The sequence below is a fragment of the Chionomys nivalis genome, chromosome 20, assembly GCF_950005125.1.
Source record: "Chionomys nivalis chromosome 20, mChiNiv1.1, whole genome shotgun sequence".
Taxonomy (NCBI): domain Eukaryota; kingdom Metazoa; phylum Chordata; class Mammalia; order Rodentia; family Cricetidae; genus Chionomys; species Chionomys nivalis.
Window position 1 is genome coordinate 6,907,666 of NC_080105.1, and position 14,409 is coordinate 6,922,074.

General features: G+C 58.5%; 1 protein-coding gene across 1 annotated transcript; it reads left to right on the top strand.

Annotated features, from left to right (window-relative positions):
- Window positions 1–4: 4 nt before the first annotated feature.
- Cilp2 (cartilage intermediate layer protein 2) lies at window positions 5–6,801 on the top strand. The gene is made up of 8 exons (XM_057752733.1): window positions 5–68; window positions 679–777; window positions 949–1,221; window positions 1,663–1,818; window positions 2,756–3,034; window positions 3,225–3,333; window positions 3,773–3,930; window positions 4,021–6,801. Exons 1-8 carry the CDS (start codon window positions 5–7, stop codon window positions 6,360–6,362), a joined length of 3,480 nt encoding a protein of 1,159 aa, XP_057608716.1. The 3' UTR covers window positions 6,363–6,801.
- Window positions 6,802–14,409: the final 7,608 nt, after the last annotated feature.

Genomic DNA, 14,409 nt, shown 5'->3' on the forward strand with positions numbered 1-14,409 from the left:
GGCGATGGCACCACCGCTGCCCTTGTTCTGTCTCTGCATCGCAGCCGCGCACCTAGTGGGAGCGCAAGGTGAGATGCCCTGGGGCCGGGAGGCTGATCACTGTGCGCGCATCAAAGGGGGTGGGTGGGGCACCTCACGAGCTTCACAGAGAGCAGAGCGACCGAAAGAGACCTCTTCTTTCCGTCCTCTCCGGGGATAGAGCACGAGGCCAGGAGTTGACCATGGATCGGAGCTGTCCCTATGCGTAGCTGGTGACAGGCCCATTTCTCAAAAGACTGAGGCTCCAGGAAGAAGGGGTTCGCCTGAACCTGTCACCCCTCCTACTCCATCTTGGAAAGTTGGAGGCCAGAGAAGCCAAAGACTTCTTTGTTAACACCTTGAACCCCATCTAGAAAGACCGGGGAGAGTAGAGCAAAAGGAACTTCTAGGAAGAGAACGCAGCGGTCTGCGGGCAGAGGCACCGCCGAATGCACGCGACTAAGCTTGTGTTTGATGAGCACTTGAGTCTGATGGACAGGGCTTCAGGGTCCACTGCTAGGAATGGGACTAGCAGCCGAAGGCATAGCGCTGCAGACCCCAGGGCTAGAGCTGTTTCCTATCCCGTGAAGTGCAGTGGTCATGGTCCTCCCGTTGCACCAGAGGGGGGTCCCAGCAGTCCCCCACCTTGCACTCTTACAGATGCTAACCCCACCAAGGAGCGCACTGCAGCCACCAGGGATCTTGTAGGATGGCCGCCAGACCCCGGCCAGCCCTCGCCAGCCCTGGAGGACTGGGAGGGTAAGTCGTCTCTGCGACCGAGTTGTGTGACCTGGGCATGGTGTAGATATGGGGGAGGGTGGTGAGAGTAGTCCTTGGACATCGCAGCTTCTGGAAACCCTGACCCCAGGGCCCCAAGCTGGAGGGACTGACGGGAGGTGGGGACCCGGGCTCAACACGCGGTGCCCGCAGAGGCCAGCGAGTGGACGTCGTGGTTCAACGTAGACCACCCCGGAGGAGATGGCGACTTCGAGAGCCTGGCCGCCATCCGCTTCTACTACGGTCCCGCGCGCGTGTGCCCGCGGCCGCTGGCGCTGGAGGCGCGCACCACAGACTGGGCGCTACCGGCCTCCATGGGCGAGCGCGTGCACGCCAACCCGGCACGCGGTTTCTGGTGTCTCAATCGGGAGCAGCCCCGAGGCCGCCGCTGCTCCAACTACCACGTGCGCTTCCGCTGCCCAGTGGGTAAGGTAGTCCTTGGCGGGCGGGGACAAAGAAAGTGTGACCCTGAGGAGCAAGATCCGGTGAGAGCTGGGCCTGCGTTTCCACCGAGGTGGGGACGTTTCCACCGAGGTGGCTTCGATGAGACACACCTACACCCTGCGGGCATTGGTTTGAGGGGGCGGAGCTGGGCCCAGGTGGTAGTGTATCGACGTGCCAGGACCCCAACAATCCATCCTGAATAGCTCAGTGCTGGAGGATGGCTTGAGCCCCCTGTCATATTCAAGACTGATGGGGAACAGCAGGGCTAACCAGGAGTGCACCTGGCAGGGAGCCGGGGTGTGTTCTGCAGGACTCTGTGACCCTGCAGCCAGGGTGCGTATATGCCAGGGAACCGGATCCGCTTAATCCAGAGAGCCCGCTGTAGGGGGCTGACAGCTCCTTATCTTCCTCCTTGCTCCGCAGGGGCCGCGTGGGGCGAATGGGGCGCGTGGGGTCTCTGCTCCAAGAGCTGCGGGCCAGGCCGTCGCCTGCGCCGCCGCAGCTGTCAAAGCTCTTCTGGGGATACGTGTCCTGGGAGCCCCCAGGAGGCGCAGAAGTGCGTGAGGTCCAGGTGTCCAGGTAGGAGGGGACGGGGCCTGAAGAGGGCCGGTCAGGGGTGGGGCCTGCATAAAGAGGAGCCCAGAGGGCAGGATTAGTTGAAGAGGCAGGGCCAGAAGGGGCCAGGCCACTAAAGGGAGGAACTTGGGACCAAGGTCGGAGTCTAGAAGGGTCCAATATTGGCAACCCCTTCCCTCCTTTGCCCGATGAGCCGTGACTGCGCACAACCGAATGCTATTTTACTGGGCATAGAATCCTAGGCGCAAGGGAAAGGGACTGCGCAAAAGGTCAGTAGATGCCAGGCAGGCATGGCCAGACCCGAGGGGCCATTTCCTCTAGTGCACACACAAAGGCAGCCCTGTGTGCCAACGCAAGTCAGTTGCATACTCGGAGTGAACGCATGTAGCATTCAGCCTCCGCCTGCCCTGCTCGCCCACGCAGACACGTGCTCACACCTTGGCAGACACAATGCCCAGGCCCTTCCAGGGCCAGCCAGGAGGGGACTGGAAATTCCACAAACATGGTCTGTAACCGCTGCAGCAGAGCCCTCATAGGGTGGGGACCCCACCCCATCTCCGGCACCTCTCCCTTCAAATTTCCACTGTAATTTTCCATTTTGTAAAGAAGCGGCAGCATTAGCAGCGAGACAGATGTTGTCCAAGACAGCCCCTGGCTCCTAGCCCTGCCTAGGTGTTCCTGTGGACGAGTTCTCCTCGCCATCTTTCGTGAATCAACCTCTTGGGTCCCCTCCTCAGAGTTTCTTCCCCGCGTCTCTGGATCCAGCTTCCTCCAACCAGTCCAGCTGTGCCCACTCATTCCTGTCTCCAGACTCACTCAAATCCAGCCACACTGACGCCTGAGGGGGCTTGGTTGGGGGGGGGTATGTTTGTTGAATGACTGAGTGCAAAACTCTCCCCAAGAGTTCTCTCTGCCTCCCCCCACCCCCGTGTTCCCCTAGGGTGTAGCTCTGACAGCTGTGAGTGCTCTGACCACATCCTCTTGGGCTCAGTGGTCACCCCATCTGGGCGACCACTGCCAGGAGCCAGAGTCTTCCTTCGAGGCCGACCTGGCACTGTAGCCACCAGTGACACCCATGGAACCTTCCGGGTTCCTGGAGTCTGTGCTGGCAGTCAGGTCAATGTCAGTGCCCAGATGGATGGCTTCTCAGCTGGTACAGCCCAGGCCCATACCAACAGCTCCAACTCAGCCATGGTCACCATCGTCCTTAAGGAGTTAGGTGAGTGTCCTTACAGCCAAAAGCATAGGGGTGACAGGGGAGGATGTTTCAGGCCAAGGGAAAAAACCAAGATGTGACTCACTTGTTGACAGTACAGGGTGAGGCAGGCTGTCCCTGAGAGAACTGGAGGAAAAGGGGGTCGCTGGGGGTATAGCAGGGTCATGAACTTGGCCAACTCCTATTCCCTCAGGAAAGCCATACCTGGTAAAGCACCCCGAGTCCCGAGTGAGAGAGGCAGGTCAGCACGTGATCTTCTGCTGCAAGGCTTCGGGGACCCCCATGCCTAAGAAATATTCCTGGTGAGTGTCTTCATGAACTGAGGGAACTAGCGAGCTTTGGGTTGGCAGGAGTTCCTGTAACCCTGTGGTACCTCTAAAAACCCAAGGTGTTGTTTGTGATGAACACTTTATCCAGGCGCCGAGGCAGAAGGACTGCTGTGAGCTTGAAGTAGTGTGGGCTACACAGTGGTGGCACCATGTCTCAGAAAAAAGAAAAAACAAAGCAGGTCTGGCAGGGCACACCAGGGGCTCAAGGATCTGGAGTTCAAAGTCAGCCTAGGGTCGACAAAACATAAACCTCTTCGGAGAGACTGCCTGCCGCCTCAGTTTCTTCTTTGTCCAGACTGCAGAGAGGTCCAGGGAGCTGAGCTCCAGGAAGCCTCTCTCCAGTCCTAGTGACAGAGGTGGTCGGGCCACCATCCCTAAGATCCCCACGATGTGATCTAACTGCCTCTTTCAGGTTCCACAACGGGACCCTGCTGGACCGGCGTCAGCACGGGTCTGGGCCGCACCTGGATCTCCAGGGGCTTCGCGAGGACCAGGCAGGGGACTACCACTGCAAGGCCTGGAACGAGGCTGGTGCCGTGCGCTCCCGCGCCGCCCAGCTCACAGTGCTCGGTGAGCAGCCCGGTCCCGCCCCACCCGCGCCCAGCCCACGCCCCCTCACTCCAGTTACCCTCCTTTGACCCGGGTGTGTGGACTCCCCAGCTCCCGGCCAGCCGGCCTGCGACCCCCGACCTCAAGAACATTTGATCAAGCTTCCCGACGACTGCGGCCAGCCGGGCGGCGGCCCCGCATACCTAGACGTGGGCCTGTGCACGGACACGCGCTGCCCGGGCCCCGAGGGCTCCGGCCCTCGCTGTGGGGACGCGGGCGCTCGCTGCTGCTCGGTGCTGCGCCTGGAGAGCAGGGACATCCGCTGCTCCGGCTACGTACTCCCGGTGAAGGTGGTGGCCGAGTGTGGCTGTCGCAAGTGCCTGCCCCGACGGGGGCTGGTGAGGGGCCGGGTGGTGGCTGCGGACTCGGGGGAGCCCCTGCGCTTCGCCAGCATCCTGCTGGGCCGTGCGCCCATCGGCTTCACCTCCTACCAGGGCGACTTCACCATCGAGGTGCCGCCGGCCACCGAGCGCCTCGTGGTGACCTTCGTGGACCCGAGTGGAGAGTTCGTGGACAGCGTTCGCGTGCTGCCCTTCGACCCCCGCGGCGCCGGCGTGTACCACGAAGTCCGTGCGCTGCGCAAGGCGGCCACAGTGCTGCTGGACGCGGAGCGCGGCGGTGCAATCCCGCTGGGCGGCGCGGAAGAGGCGCCGGCTCCAGCGCTAGGTGAGCTGGTTTTGCCGCCCGGTACCTTCCGCCACCCCGACGGCCGTCCCTACGCCGGGCCGGTGGAGGCGCGTGTCACCTTCGTGGACCCCCGTGACCTGGCGTCGGCGCGCGCGGCGTCCAGCGACCTGCGCTTCCTGGACAGCTCGGGCGAACTGGCGCCGCTGCGCACCTACGGCATGTTCGCCGTCGACCTGCGCGCGCCCGGCTCTGCAGAGCAACTGCACGCGGCGCGCGCGACCGTGCGCGTGGACGCCGAGCACGTGCGCATGCCCGGCCATGCGGAGGCTCTGGCACTCTGGTCGCTGGAGCCGGAGACCGGCCTGTGGGAGGAGGAGCGGGCTGAGCAGGGAGAAGGCGGCTTCCGGCGGGAGGAGGCGGCGGCGCGCGTGCGCAGGGAAGAGCGCGCCTTCCTCGTGGGCGCGCTCATCGTGCGCGAGCGCCGCCTCTTCAACCTGGACGTGCCCGAGCGGCGCCGCTGCTTCGTGAAGGTCCGCGCCTACGGCACCGACCGCTTCGCGCCCGCCGAGCAGGTGCAGGGCGTGGTGGTGACGCTGCTCAACCTGGAACCCGCGCCCGGCTTCACGGGCAACCCGCGCGCGTGGGGCCGCTTCGACAGCGTGGTCACCGGGCCCAATGGCGCGTGCGTGCCCGCCTTCTGCGACGCCGAGCGGCCCGACGCCTACACGGCTTTGGTGACAGCGACTTTGGGCGGTGAGGAACTGGAGGCCGCGCCGTCGCGGCCACGCGCGACCGCGGACACCGTTGGTGTGGCGCAGCCGTTCCTGGAGCGCCTCGGCTACCAGCGCACAGACCACGACGACCCGGCGCTCAAGCGCACCGGCTTCCGCGTGAATCTTGCGCGGCCACGCGCGGGCCATGAGTCCGAGGCGCGTGGGCCCGTGTATCCGTGGCGCCGTCTGCGCGACTGCGAGGACGCGCCGGTCACCGACAGCCACTTCCGATTCTCGCGCGTGGAGGCGGACAAGTACGAGTACGACGTGGTGCCGTTCCGGGAGGGAGCGCCCGCCTCATGGACTGGAGACCTGCTGGCCTGGTGGCCCAACCCGCAGGAGTTCCGCGCGTGCTTCCTGAAGGTGCGGCTGCAGGGCCCGCAGGAGTATATGGTACGCTCGCACAACGCGGGCGGCACCCACGCGGCCACTCACGGCCGCCTCTATGGCCTTCGTGACACCCGCAGCGTGCGCCACCCCGAGCGCCCCGGCGCCTCGGCCGCCTGCGTGGAGTTCAAGTGCGGCGGCATGCTGTTTGACCAGCGCCAGGTGGACAGGACGCTGGTGACCGTGACCCCGCAGGGCAGCTGCCGCCGCATGGCCGTCAACACGCTCCTGCAGGACTACCTGGCCCGCCACCCACCACCTGCTCCCAACGACGACCCCACGGCCTTCGCTATGCTCGCTCCGCTCGACGCGCTGGGTCACAACTATGGCGTCTATACGGTCACTGACCAGAGCCCGCGGCTGGCCAAGGAGATCGCCATCGGCCGCTGTTTCGACGGCTCCTCCGACGGCTTCTCCCGGGAGATGAAGGCGGATGCGGGCGTGGCTGTCACCTTCCAGTGCCGCGAGCCCCGCCCCAGACCCAGCCTCTTCCAGCGGCTGCTGGAGAACCCGGAATCAGCGCTCGGTGACATCCGTAGGGAGATGGGCCAGACCACCCGCGATTCCCGGGTTGCCCAAACCCAGGCCAGAGATTCTGGCTCCTAAGGCGTCCACCCCGGACAGTGACATAGTCCACGACCTCATTCCTCTTCCTTGCTTTAGACTCCGTTGTCTTCAAAAAGCCTTGCTCCATTTGTCCCCAGGCTTCTGGTTCCTGTTTCCCCTTTCCTGCCCAGAATTCGGTCAAGACCAAAACTACGGGTGCTGATGGAAGTTTTGGGCAGGCAGCTGTGGCTCTGTGATCAGAAAGAATGTCCTGCTGTGGTTGAAGCCAGGGCCGGGGACATGGTTGTCCACCTGAGGCCTGTGCTTCACCCAGCTGAGGCGGGGTCTGGTTCACCCCCATGACCTGTCCTTTCTTTCAGGTGCCCTAGGTCCACAGCCTGTTTGTGAGCTGTGTGGGGCTCCCTGCCCAGCTTCGGTTCTTTCGGTTCTGAGGTCATATTTATTGAGATAAAGTCCCAAGTAGGTGGGTGTGAGTGGGGGGTCCAATGGGGAAAAGGTGCTTTGGGGTCCCCATGCAGTGGAAGCCAGGGTACTTGGGAATGCTCTCTGCTTGGGGGCAGGTGCTATGGGCTCAATTAAAAATGTTTTATTCCCAACCTGTTGTGTCTTTTGAAAAGGAGGAAGCTTGGTTGGGACTGAAGCTGAGCGGGTTGTAATCCCAGCACTAGGCAACTGAGGCAGGGGAATTCTGATATCCAGCCTGAGCTCCAGAGCCAACATGTCTTGGAAAACCAAAACCCACCAAACAAGGTTTAGAGGCACACAGGGTCCTGTGTGTCAGCAGCTCTGGGACTCCTAAGGGGCATGGCACACCTGTGTCAGGTGCCTGACTGCAAGGGTATGACAGGAGCCAAGGCCCTGACCTAACAGCTGCATGCTGGGCCTGGTGGCCTCCTGGCACCGGTGCCTGACTAGGGGCCCAGAGCTACAGGACAAGGAATGGTGCTGCTAGGGAAGCTCCTGAAGCAGGCAGTAGCCATTACCACAACTGCTGCCTTGGACTTCCTCAACACAGACTGCTGTCCTGGCCTGGGCACCTTCATGCTGAGGGCCAGCCACACCTTGGCCAACAGCAGCGGCTACAGGCACCGTTGGTGCCTCCCTAGCCTCAGACGGTCAGGGCATGGTAGAATTTGGACCTGCTCCCAACTCCAGTGGGCAGACAGGCTGACGCCACAACACAGGTGTGCTGATCATGCCCTATTTTCCAAAGAAACTGATGTCTGAGTTGTGCCAATAGGAGGGGCCCCTGAGGACCCCTGCAGTGCCCAAGCCTTGAGTGTGAGACCCTGGGAGAAAGGTGATTTTGGTCATTTTGGTTTGAGATCTCAGACTCACTACATAGTCAAGGATGACCTTGAATTTGTGATCCTCCTGTCTCAGTGCTGGGATGATGGGTGTGTGCCCACTTTATGTAGTCACAAGAATGGAGCCCAGGGTTTTGTGTACACTAGGCAAGTACTGCAACTGAGCCACCCCCATCCCAAGAAAGAGTCCTATGCCTGCCTAAGTTCCCGGAAGCAGGGTCCCATCACTTAGGGCCTACACACCCCTTCTTTATTACCCACCATGCAAGTTTTGACAGCTGTGTGATTCCATGAGGGTTGGCCAACAGCCAAGCACACAGGACCCCTTTTGGGGTCAGTTCCTGTGAACCCCACAGTTCATCCCCATGTGGCTACCCCACAGATGTCTTCACTTCAACTAACCTCCAGACTTTGCTTAGGCCTGGCCACTCACGAGCCCCCCTGTGTGGCAAGCATCTCCTGGCAGAGGTCATTTTCACCCATACCAGGAACACCTTCCTGTACCCTGAGGGATGTGAGTCTCAAAGAGCCAGTAAACAGCTAGCAAGTTGCCGGGCGGTGGTGGCACACGCCTTTAATCCCAGCAGTCGGGAGGCAGAGGCAGGCTTGAACTCTGTGAGTTCAAGATCAGCCTGGTCTACAAGAGCTAGTTCCAGGACAGGCTCCTAAAGCTACAGAGAAACCCTGTCTTGAAAAACAAAAAACAGCTAGCAAGTCCAGACCCTGGCCTCTTCCCCAGGGCTCAGCTGGACCTGTACAGGAAGGCGGCTTAAAGACCCGCTCCCCCAGAGCTGTGCCCAGAGTTGCCTGGAGCAGGGCAAGGGTTACCCAGGACTGCAGTTCCCTGATGAGGTGTCCGATCCTCTTGCCAAATACCTTCCTTGAGAAAGTGTTGGGGCTTCTCTAGCTGCCAGCTAGGTTCTAGGGGGGTGACTGGCCTGGCCCTGGACCCTTTCTTAGTGTGAGGTGGGGTCAGTGGGAGCCTCCCTCTAGCTGAGACCAGAGGGTTGTGAACTAACAGGGCAGCATCCACCCCCAGTTTCCACACGAGAAAACTGAGACTCCAAGAGAAGGGAGTGCTGGCCTGTGCTGGCAGGCTGCTCTTCCTTCATTCTGCCCTGGTGCTCAGACCCAGCCTCCCTCCTGGAACCTCAGCCACAGCTTCTGGAAAATCCATTACCCCCTCCACCCCCAGCAAAGCTGCCAGGACACGCCCTTGGCGGGTGTGTGGGGGGAATCAGGGCCAAGACCCCCCAGAGACCCAGCTCCTGCCACCTTGAGGTCAGCTCAGGGCACAGGAGGCCCAATGTCCTGCCCCCGACATTTTAGATTTTATAATTTTAGAACCAGGGGTTCTTAAAATTCCTCACACCATGATGTAGAGAAAAATATTGGACCAGTAAAATACTTAAAACAAGTCTGAAAACAGCAGAATCCAAGAGGAAGGATGGCAAGACAGACGTGCCCGAGGGCTGCCGGATGTGGCCCTGGAGCTGCCAGACTGGCTTTAAGGGACCTTAATGCATACGTAGTGTATTGAGGTACCAAGCTCTGTTTTTTTGTTTTTGTTTTTCAAGACAGGGTTTCTCTGTATAACAGCTCTGGCTGTCCTAGAACTCACTTTGTAGACCAGGCTGGCCTCAAACTCACTTTGTAGACCAGGCTGGCCTTGAACTCAGGTCCCACTGCCTCTGCCTCCTGAATGTTGGTATTAAAGATGTGTGCCACCACCCAGCCCAAGCTTTGTTTTTAGGGAAAATGACTCGGTTCTGTTTCATAGCTGAAGGCCTCAGCTAGTGTGGACACTGTAACTGGGGGGCACGGACACTGTAACTGGGGGGCACGGACACTGTAATTGGGGGTGTAGTAACTGTAACTGTTTATATCCTGGGGGTATAGACACTGTAACCTGGGGGTATAGTAACTGTTTATATCCTGGGGGTATAGACACTGTAACCTGGGGGTATAGTAACTGTTTATATCCTGGGGGTATAGACACTGTAACCTGGGGGTATAGTAACTGTTTATATCCTGGGGGTATAGACACTGTAACCTGGGGGTATAGTAACTGGCCATTTCTATTTGTTCTTTAGAGACAGGGCTTCCTGCTTTTACCCTAAGCACTGCAGAAGAGATGTGAACTACCATGCCCAGCTAGGAACTGGGTCTTGAAGCTGTGTTAGGGTTTGGCGGGATGAGACAGGAAGGGTACGGGCAACTGGAATAGCATGTGCATTCTGGAGGGACAAGTGAGCAAGAGACATGGAAGGAGGGGAGCAACTTCTAGAGTGAGAAACCTCTAGAAGACAATTTCTACTCCCTCCCTCCCTCCCTCCCTCCCTCCCTCCCTCCCTCCCTCCCTCCCTCCCTCCCTCCCTCCGTCCCTCCTTCCCTCCCTCTCTTCCCACCCTCCCTCCCTCTCTTCCCACCCTTCCTCCCTCCCTCTCTCCTTCCTTCCCTTTCTCCCTCCCTTCCTCCCTCCCCTCACTCCCTCCTACCCCTCCCTCCCTTCCTCCCTCCCTTCCTTTCCCTGCATTTTGGGCATGTGTGGGTGTTTTTACATCACAGGAGTATAGAGGTCAGAGGACAACTTTGTGGAATTGGTTTTCTCCTTCCTCCTTCATGTGGGTCTCAGAGATTGACCTCATATTCTCCTGTTGGTGCCCCAGCCTAAGTTACACAATTTCTCAGGACAGACCTCCACTCCCCTACAGCTCCCATGAGCTCTGCTTCTAAGACCTGCCTCTCTGGTGGCACTGAGGTCTGTTCTCCCCACATGGCCCGGCACCCCCTCTCCACAGCTCAGTCCTGGCAGAACATCCCTGGCTTTCCTGGAGTGGCCACCCACCACTTCCCCACTGTCTGTCTCTCTCATCAGCCTCAGGGATGAGGCTGTGCTGGTCTCAGACCCCAAGGACTGAAGCTGGCCTGGCAGGCAGTGACTCCTGGTAGTGGGGACACGGCACCTCTGTGACCTCTGTGGGATGGGGTCCTGGGGTGAAAACAGAGACCAGGCTGAGGAGCCCAGCATGGGGAGAGGGGCTTGCAGCTGTTGGAAGTAGACATGGGAAGACAGACATGGCCTCACCCAGGCCACTGTGTCAGTCAGAGCCAACATGCCTGCCCATCCTTGGGCCTGAGGTCAGGTTTTGCTGGCCACACCCTATCTCTGTCTCTTACAGTCAGGTATCCCTTCTTTTTCCCGCAGCTCCTTCTGGACACCTAGCTGGTGTCTATCATCCTAGGACCAGGATGTACTAGGCAGGGCACTGTCACCTTTATGGAGCCCCATGCCCCGAGGCCACACCATACCCACCTGTGTCTGTGCCCCCACAATCACCTCAGCCTAGGATGCTGGACTAGTAGCTCAGGATCTCCAGATCTGCCCACAGATACATCTGCCCTGGGTACATCTCCCCCTTGAAGCCCAAGAACAGAGTGGGCTAGGGGAACCCCAGGCCTTCAAACTCCCAGCTGCTTTTGCAGTAGAGGCCTGAGTCCCTCCCTCCCTTTGCTGACTCAGCCCTGGAGCAGGCAGCACCGCCAGACCTCAGTTATGTCCTCAAAGGCTGCCTGGTCCCAGACAGTGCTGGAGCATGGCTGAGCCAGGCAGAGGACCAGCCAAGCAGAGGGGAGGCCACAGCTCCCACTCCCTCTTCCTGCCTGAGGGTTTCTGGAGACATGAACCCCCAAAGGGCCAGGCTCTCCCAGTCCTTTTCATGAAATGCATAGGTTAGCCCACCGTCTTGTGAGGATCCCGTGCAGAACACAGGTACACACAGGGCACACCCTCCTCCCAAGACAGCTACAGCAGACCTGTGCTTAGACAAGGACTCCTAGGAACCCGAGTCAGAAAGTCAAGGCAAAACAGGCACAAAAGCTCCTTCTTGTAGGACCAGGGCCTGGAGGACAGGGAGTTTTCAATCTGGGCTTTCAAGGGTGAATAGTTTTCCAGACTGGACTCAGAAGTCTTGACTTCAGTTTTCTTTTTGTTTGTGAGGGTCTCAAGCACAGGAGTTGGGGCAGAGGTGAACTCTGAGCCATCATGGCTTTGCCTCTGCCCCCGAGAGCGTCAAGTTTGGAGCACGAGGCAAAGCCATGCTCAACAGAAACTCCAGGGGTACACAGCTGTGACCTCACTTCTCAGGGTGGCACTTATTGGGTTAAACTTTGCCAACATTTGAACATAAGATGTTCACGGCACGCCTGACGTCAACAGGGACGGGGTTTTGTATACAGCTAGATTGTCCTGGAGCTTGAGAGGCCCCTGCTTCAACATCACCGGTGTGGGATTAGAGGTGAGATCGAGCTGGGCAGCTAGGACACAGAAACGGGTCTCACAGACATGTGGGCTCAGCAGCAGCTTGCCCCCATCCCAAACTGACTCTAAGGTTTAAAAGCCAAGCCCAGCACTTGAGAGGCAGAGGCAGAAGGATCAGGAATTCTCTGTCATCCGCAGCTATTGTAATGAGTTTGAAGCCAGTCAGAGCTACACCGAGGGACCCAGTCTCCAAACCAAAGCAACAAAGAGAAGGAATAACAGCTGAGTAGCTCTAACAAGGGCTTCTCTTGAGAGGAGAGCCTGCCTCAGGCTGGGCAGCCAGACCTTCTGGGAGGCCCCTGCCCCGGCTCTGGCCTGGCCCTGCTACTGTCTGGCCGGCTGAACACAAACACCAAGTGGCTAGTCCTACAGAATCTAGGTTGTGGTCAGGCTGTGGCTGAAGAAGCTCTTGGAAAAACACGAGGCCCACGCGGCCAGGCCCAGTGGCTGCCTGGCGGGCACTGAGGAATGTCGCTGGCAGGCCACCTGCTGAAGGGCAGGGCGGCGGCGGCAGGCCTGATACTGGCGACCTGCGGGTCTGGGAGAACAGGACACAGCAGCCCACCCTCGCCCTGGCCCCATCTGCTTGCATGGCTCTGCTTTGTGGCCTGAGTCCCCTTTCCTCAGAAAGTGCTGGCTTGGGGACCCTAGGGCAGGAAGGGCAGGCAGTTCCACCTCCTTGCTTCCACCCTCCCCTCCAACACCTGAGTCTCTGCTAGTTCTCAGCCCCTTCGGGCTCGGCCCAACAGTCACGCTTTACAGCTATCTGTGTGTTGGATACTGAAACCATTTTCCTGGCTTCCGCTCACTGGCCTCTCCAGGAAGGCTGTTCCTGTGACCTCCCCACCTCACAGATAGGGAAACTGAGGCTCAGAGGGTTTCCTTCCAGTCTTGAGATTATTTCTGGAGTCTGGCGACAGGATTTCGTTTTTGGGTTGACTCCTCCCCCTTGTGGCTAAAGACATAACTGCAGCCTAAGCCTGTGAGGGCCCCGCGGCCTCTCCTGCTTGGTCACCAAGGCTCGCACATGCACATTCCCTTCAGCCACAGCAGGGGGCTTGAATGCATTCACGATGGTCATCACGGAAATTCTTTTTTTTTTTTTCTTTTTTTTTTGGTTTTTCGAGACAGGGTTTCTCTGTAGCTTTGGTTCCTGTCCTGGAACTAGCTCTTGTAGACCAGGCTGGCCTTGAGCTCACAGAGATCTGCCTGCCTCTGCCTCCCAAGTGCTGGGATTAAAGGCACGTGCCCCCACCGCAGGCCATAATAGAAATTCTTGAAGGTAAAACCTACCCTCTCCAGTAAGCCCCAGGCCCTCTCCCTACTCATTCTTGCTGTCTGAGTTTCCCCAGCAGCACTGACCACTGTTAGAGACCCTTGCCTCTTCAGGTCTCTGCCTAGATCCCCCAGTGAAGAGCTGGAGGCATGAGTTCTTGCGTAACATGCCAAAAAATTTGGTAGAGGAAGAGAGGTGGGGATCCCTGAACTTTGACCCTTCCTGTTTATTATCACCCCAAAACAACCTGAGGCTTGGGAGTATAGGTCAGAGGTTTTACCTGAGGGGATCCTCTGGGGAGGTCGGACCATGCTTGGGGAATTGAGAGGTGATAGGTCAACTGCTGTCCTACTTCCATCCACCAGAGGGCGCTCTGTCTACAGCCTGGAAGCCTGGAGACCCCAAGGTCTGTGCAACCTGAGGAGGTCCCTGAGTGGATTTCAGACGGGATGCAGTTCTTCGTTCACATTTAGAGTATTTGCTAAGCAGCTCACTTCTCCCTCTTCTGCGATATTGCATATAATTTGCATGATTCATTTAATTTGTATTAGATTTGCATCTTGTTTGTGTGGCTCTTCTCAGACCTCCCTTCCTTGAGTCAGTTTTCCTGAGGAATTCTCTCACTCAGTTCTCCATTCAGAGGCCAAGGAAACCTATGATCAGCAGGGCTCACAGGGGCTGTGTGCAGCACGATTAGTAAAAACAAAGAGACATGGGGCTCAACCTCAAGGTCAGAAAAGCAAAGCAGTCAGCTACTGGCTCTGATCTCTACCTCGGTCTGAAATGGCGAATCTGCCTCCAGGAATCTCAGCATGAGACTGTGTCTGAGAGCTGTCTCCTCCCATCTTACATTTCTCTATAGGGCTGGGATTAAAGGTGTGTGTCACCGCTGCCTGGTCTGTAAGGCTGAGCAGTGGGGCTGTTTTACGCTCTGCTCCTCAGGCGAGCTTTCTTTATTAAAACACAAATGAGCTGTCTATCACTACATTGTGGAGCTTCAAACGGAGGGCTGTCCACAGCTCCAGAGTGATGTTGACTCTCGCCAGGCTTCCGGGAAGGCGACATTCTTTACCACCTATTCGTGTGCTTCACCTCACCCAGAGAAGCTTCCAGAATCTGGGTTTTCTCCATGTAGCCTGAGAGTGGCTGGGAAGGTACTTAGTACAAGGCTGTGCACCAAAG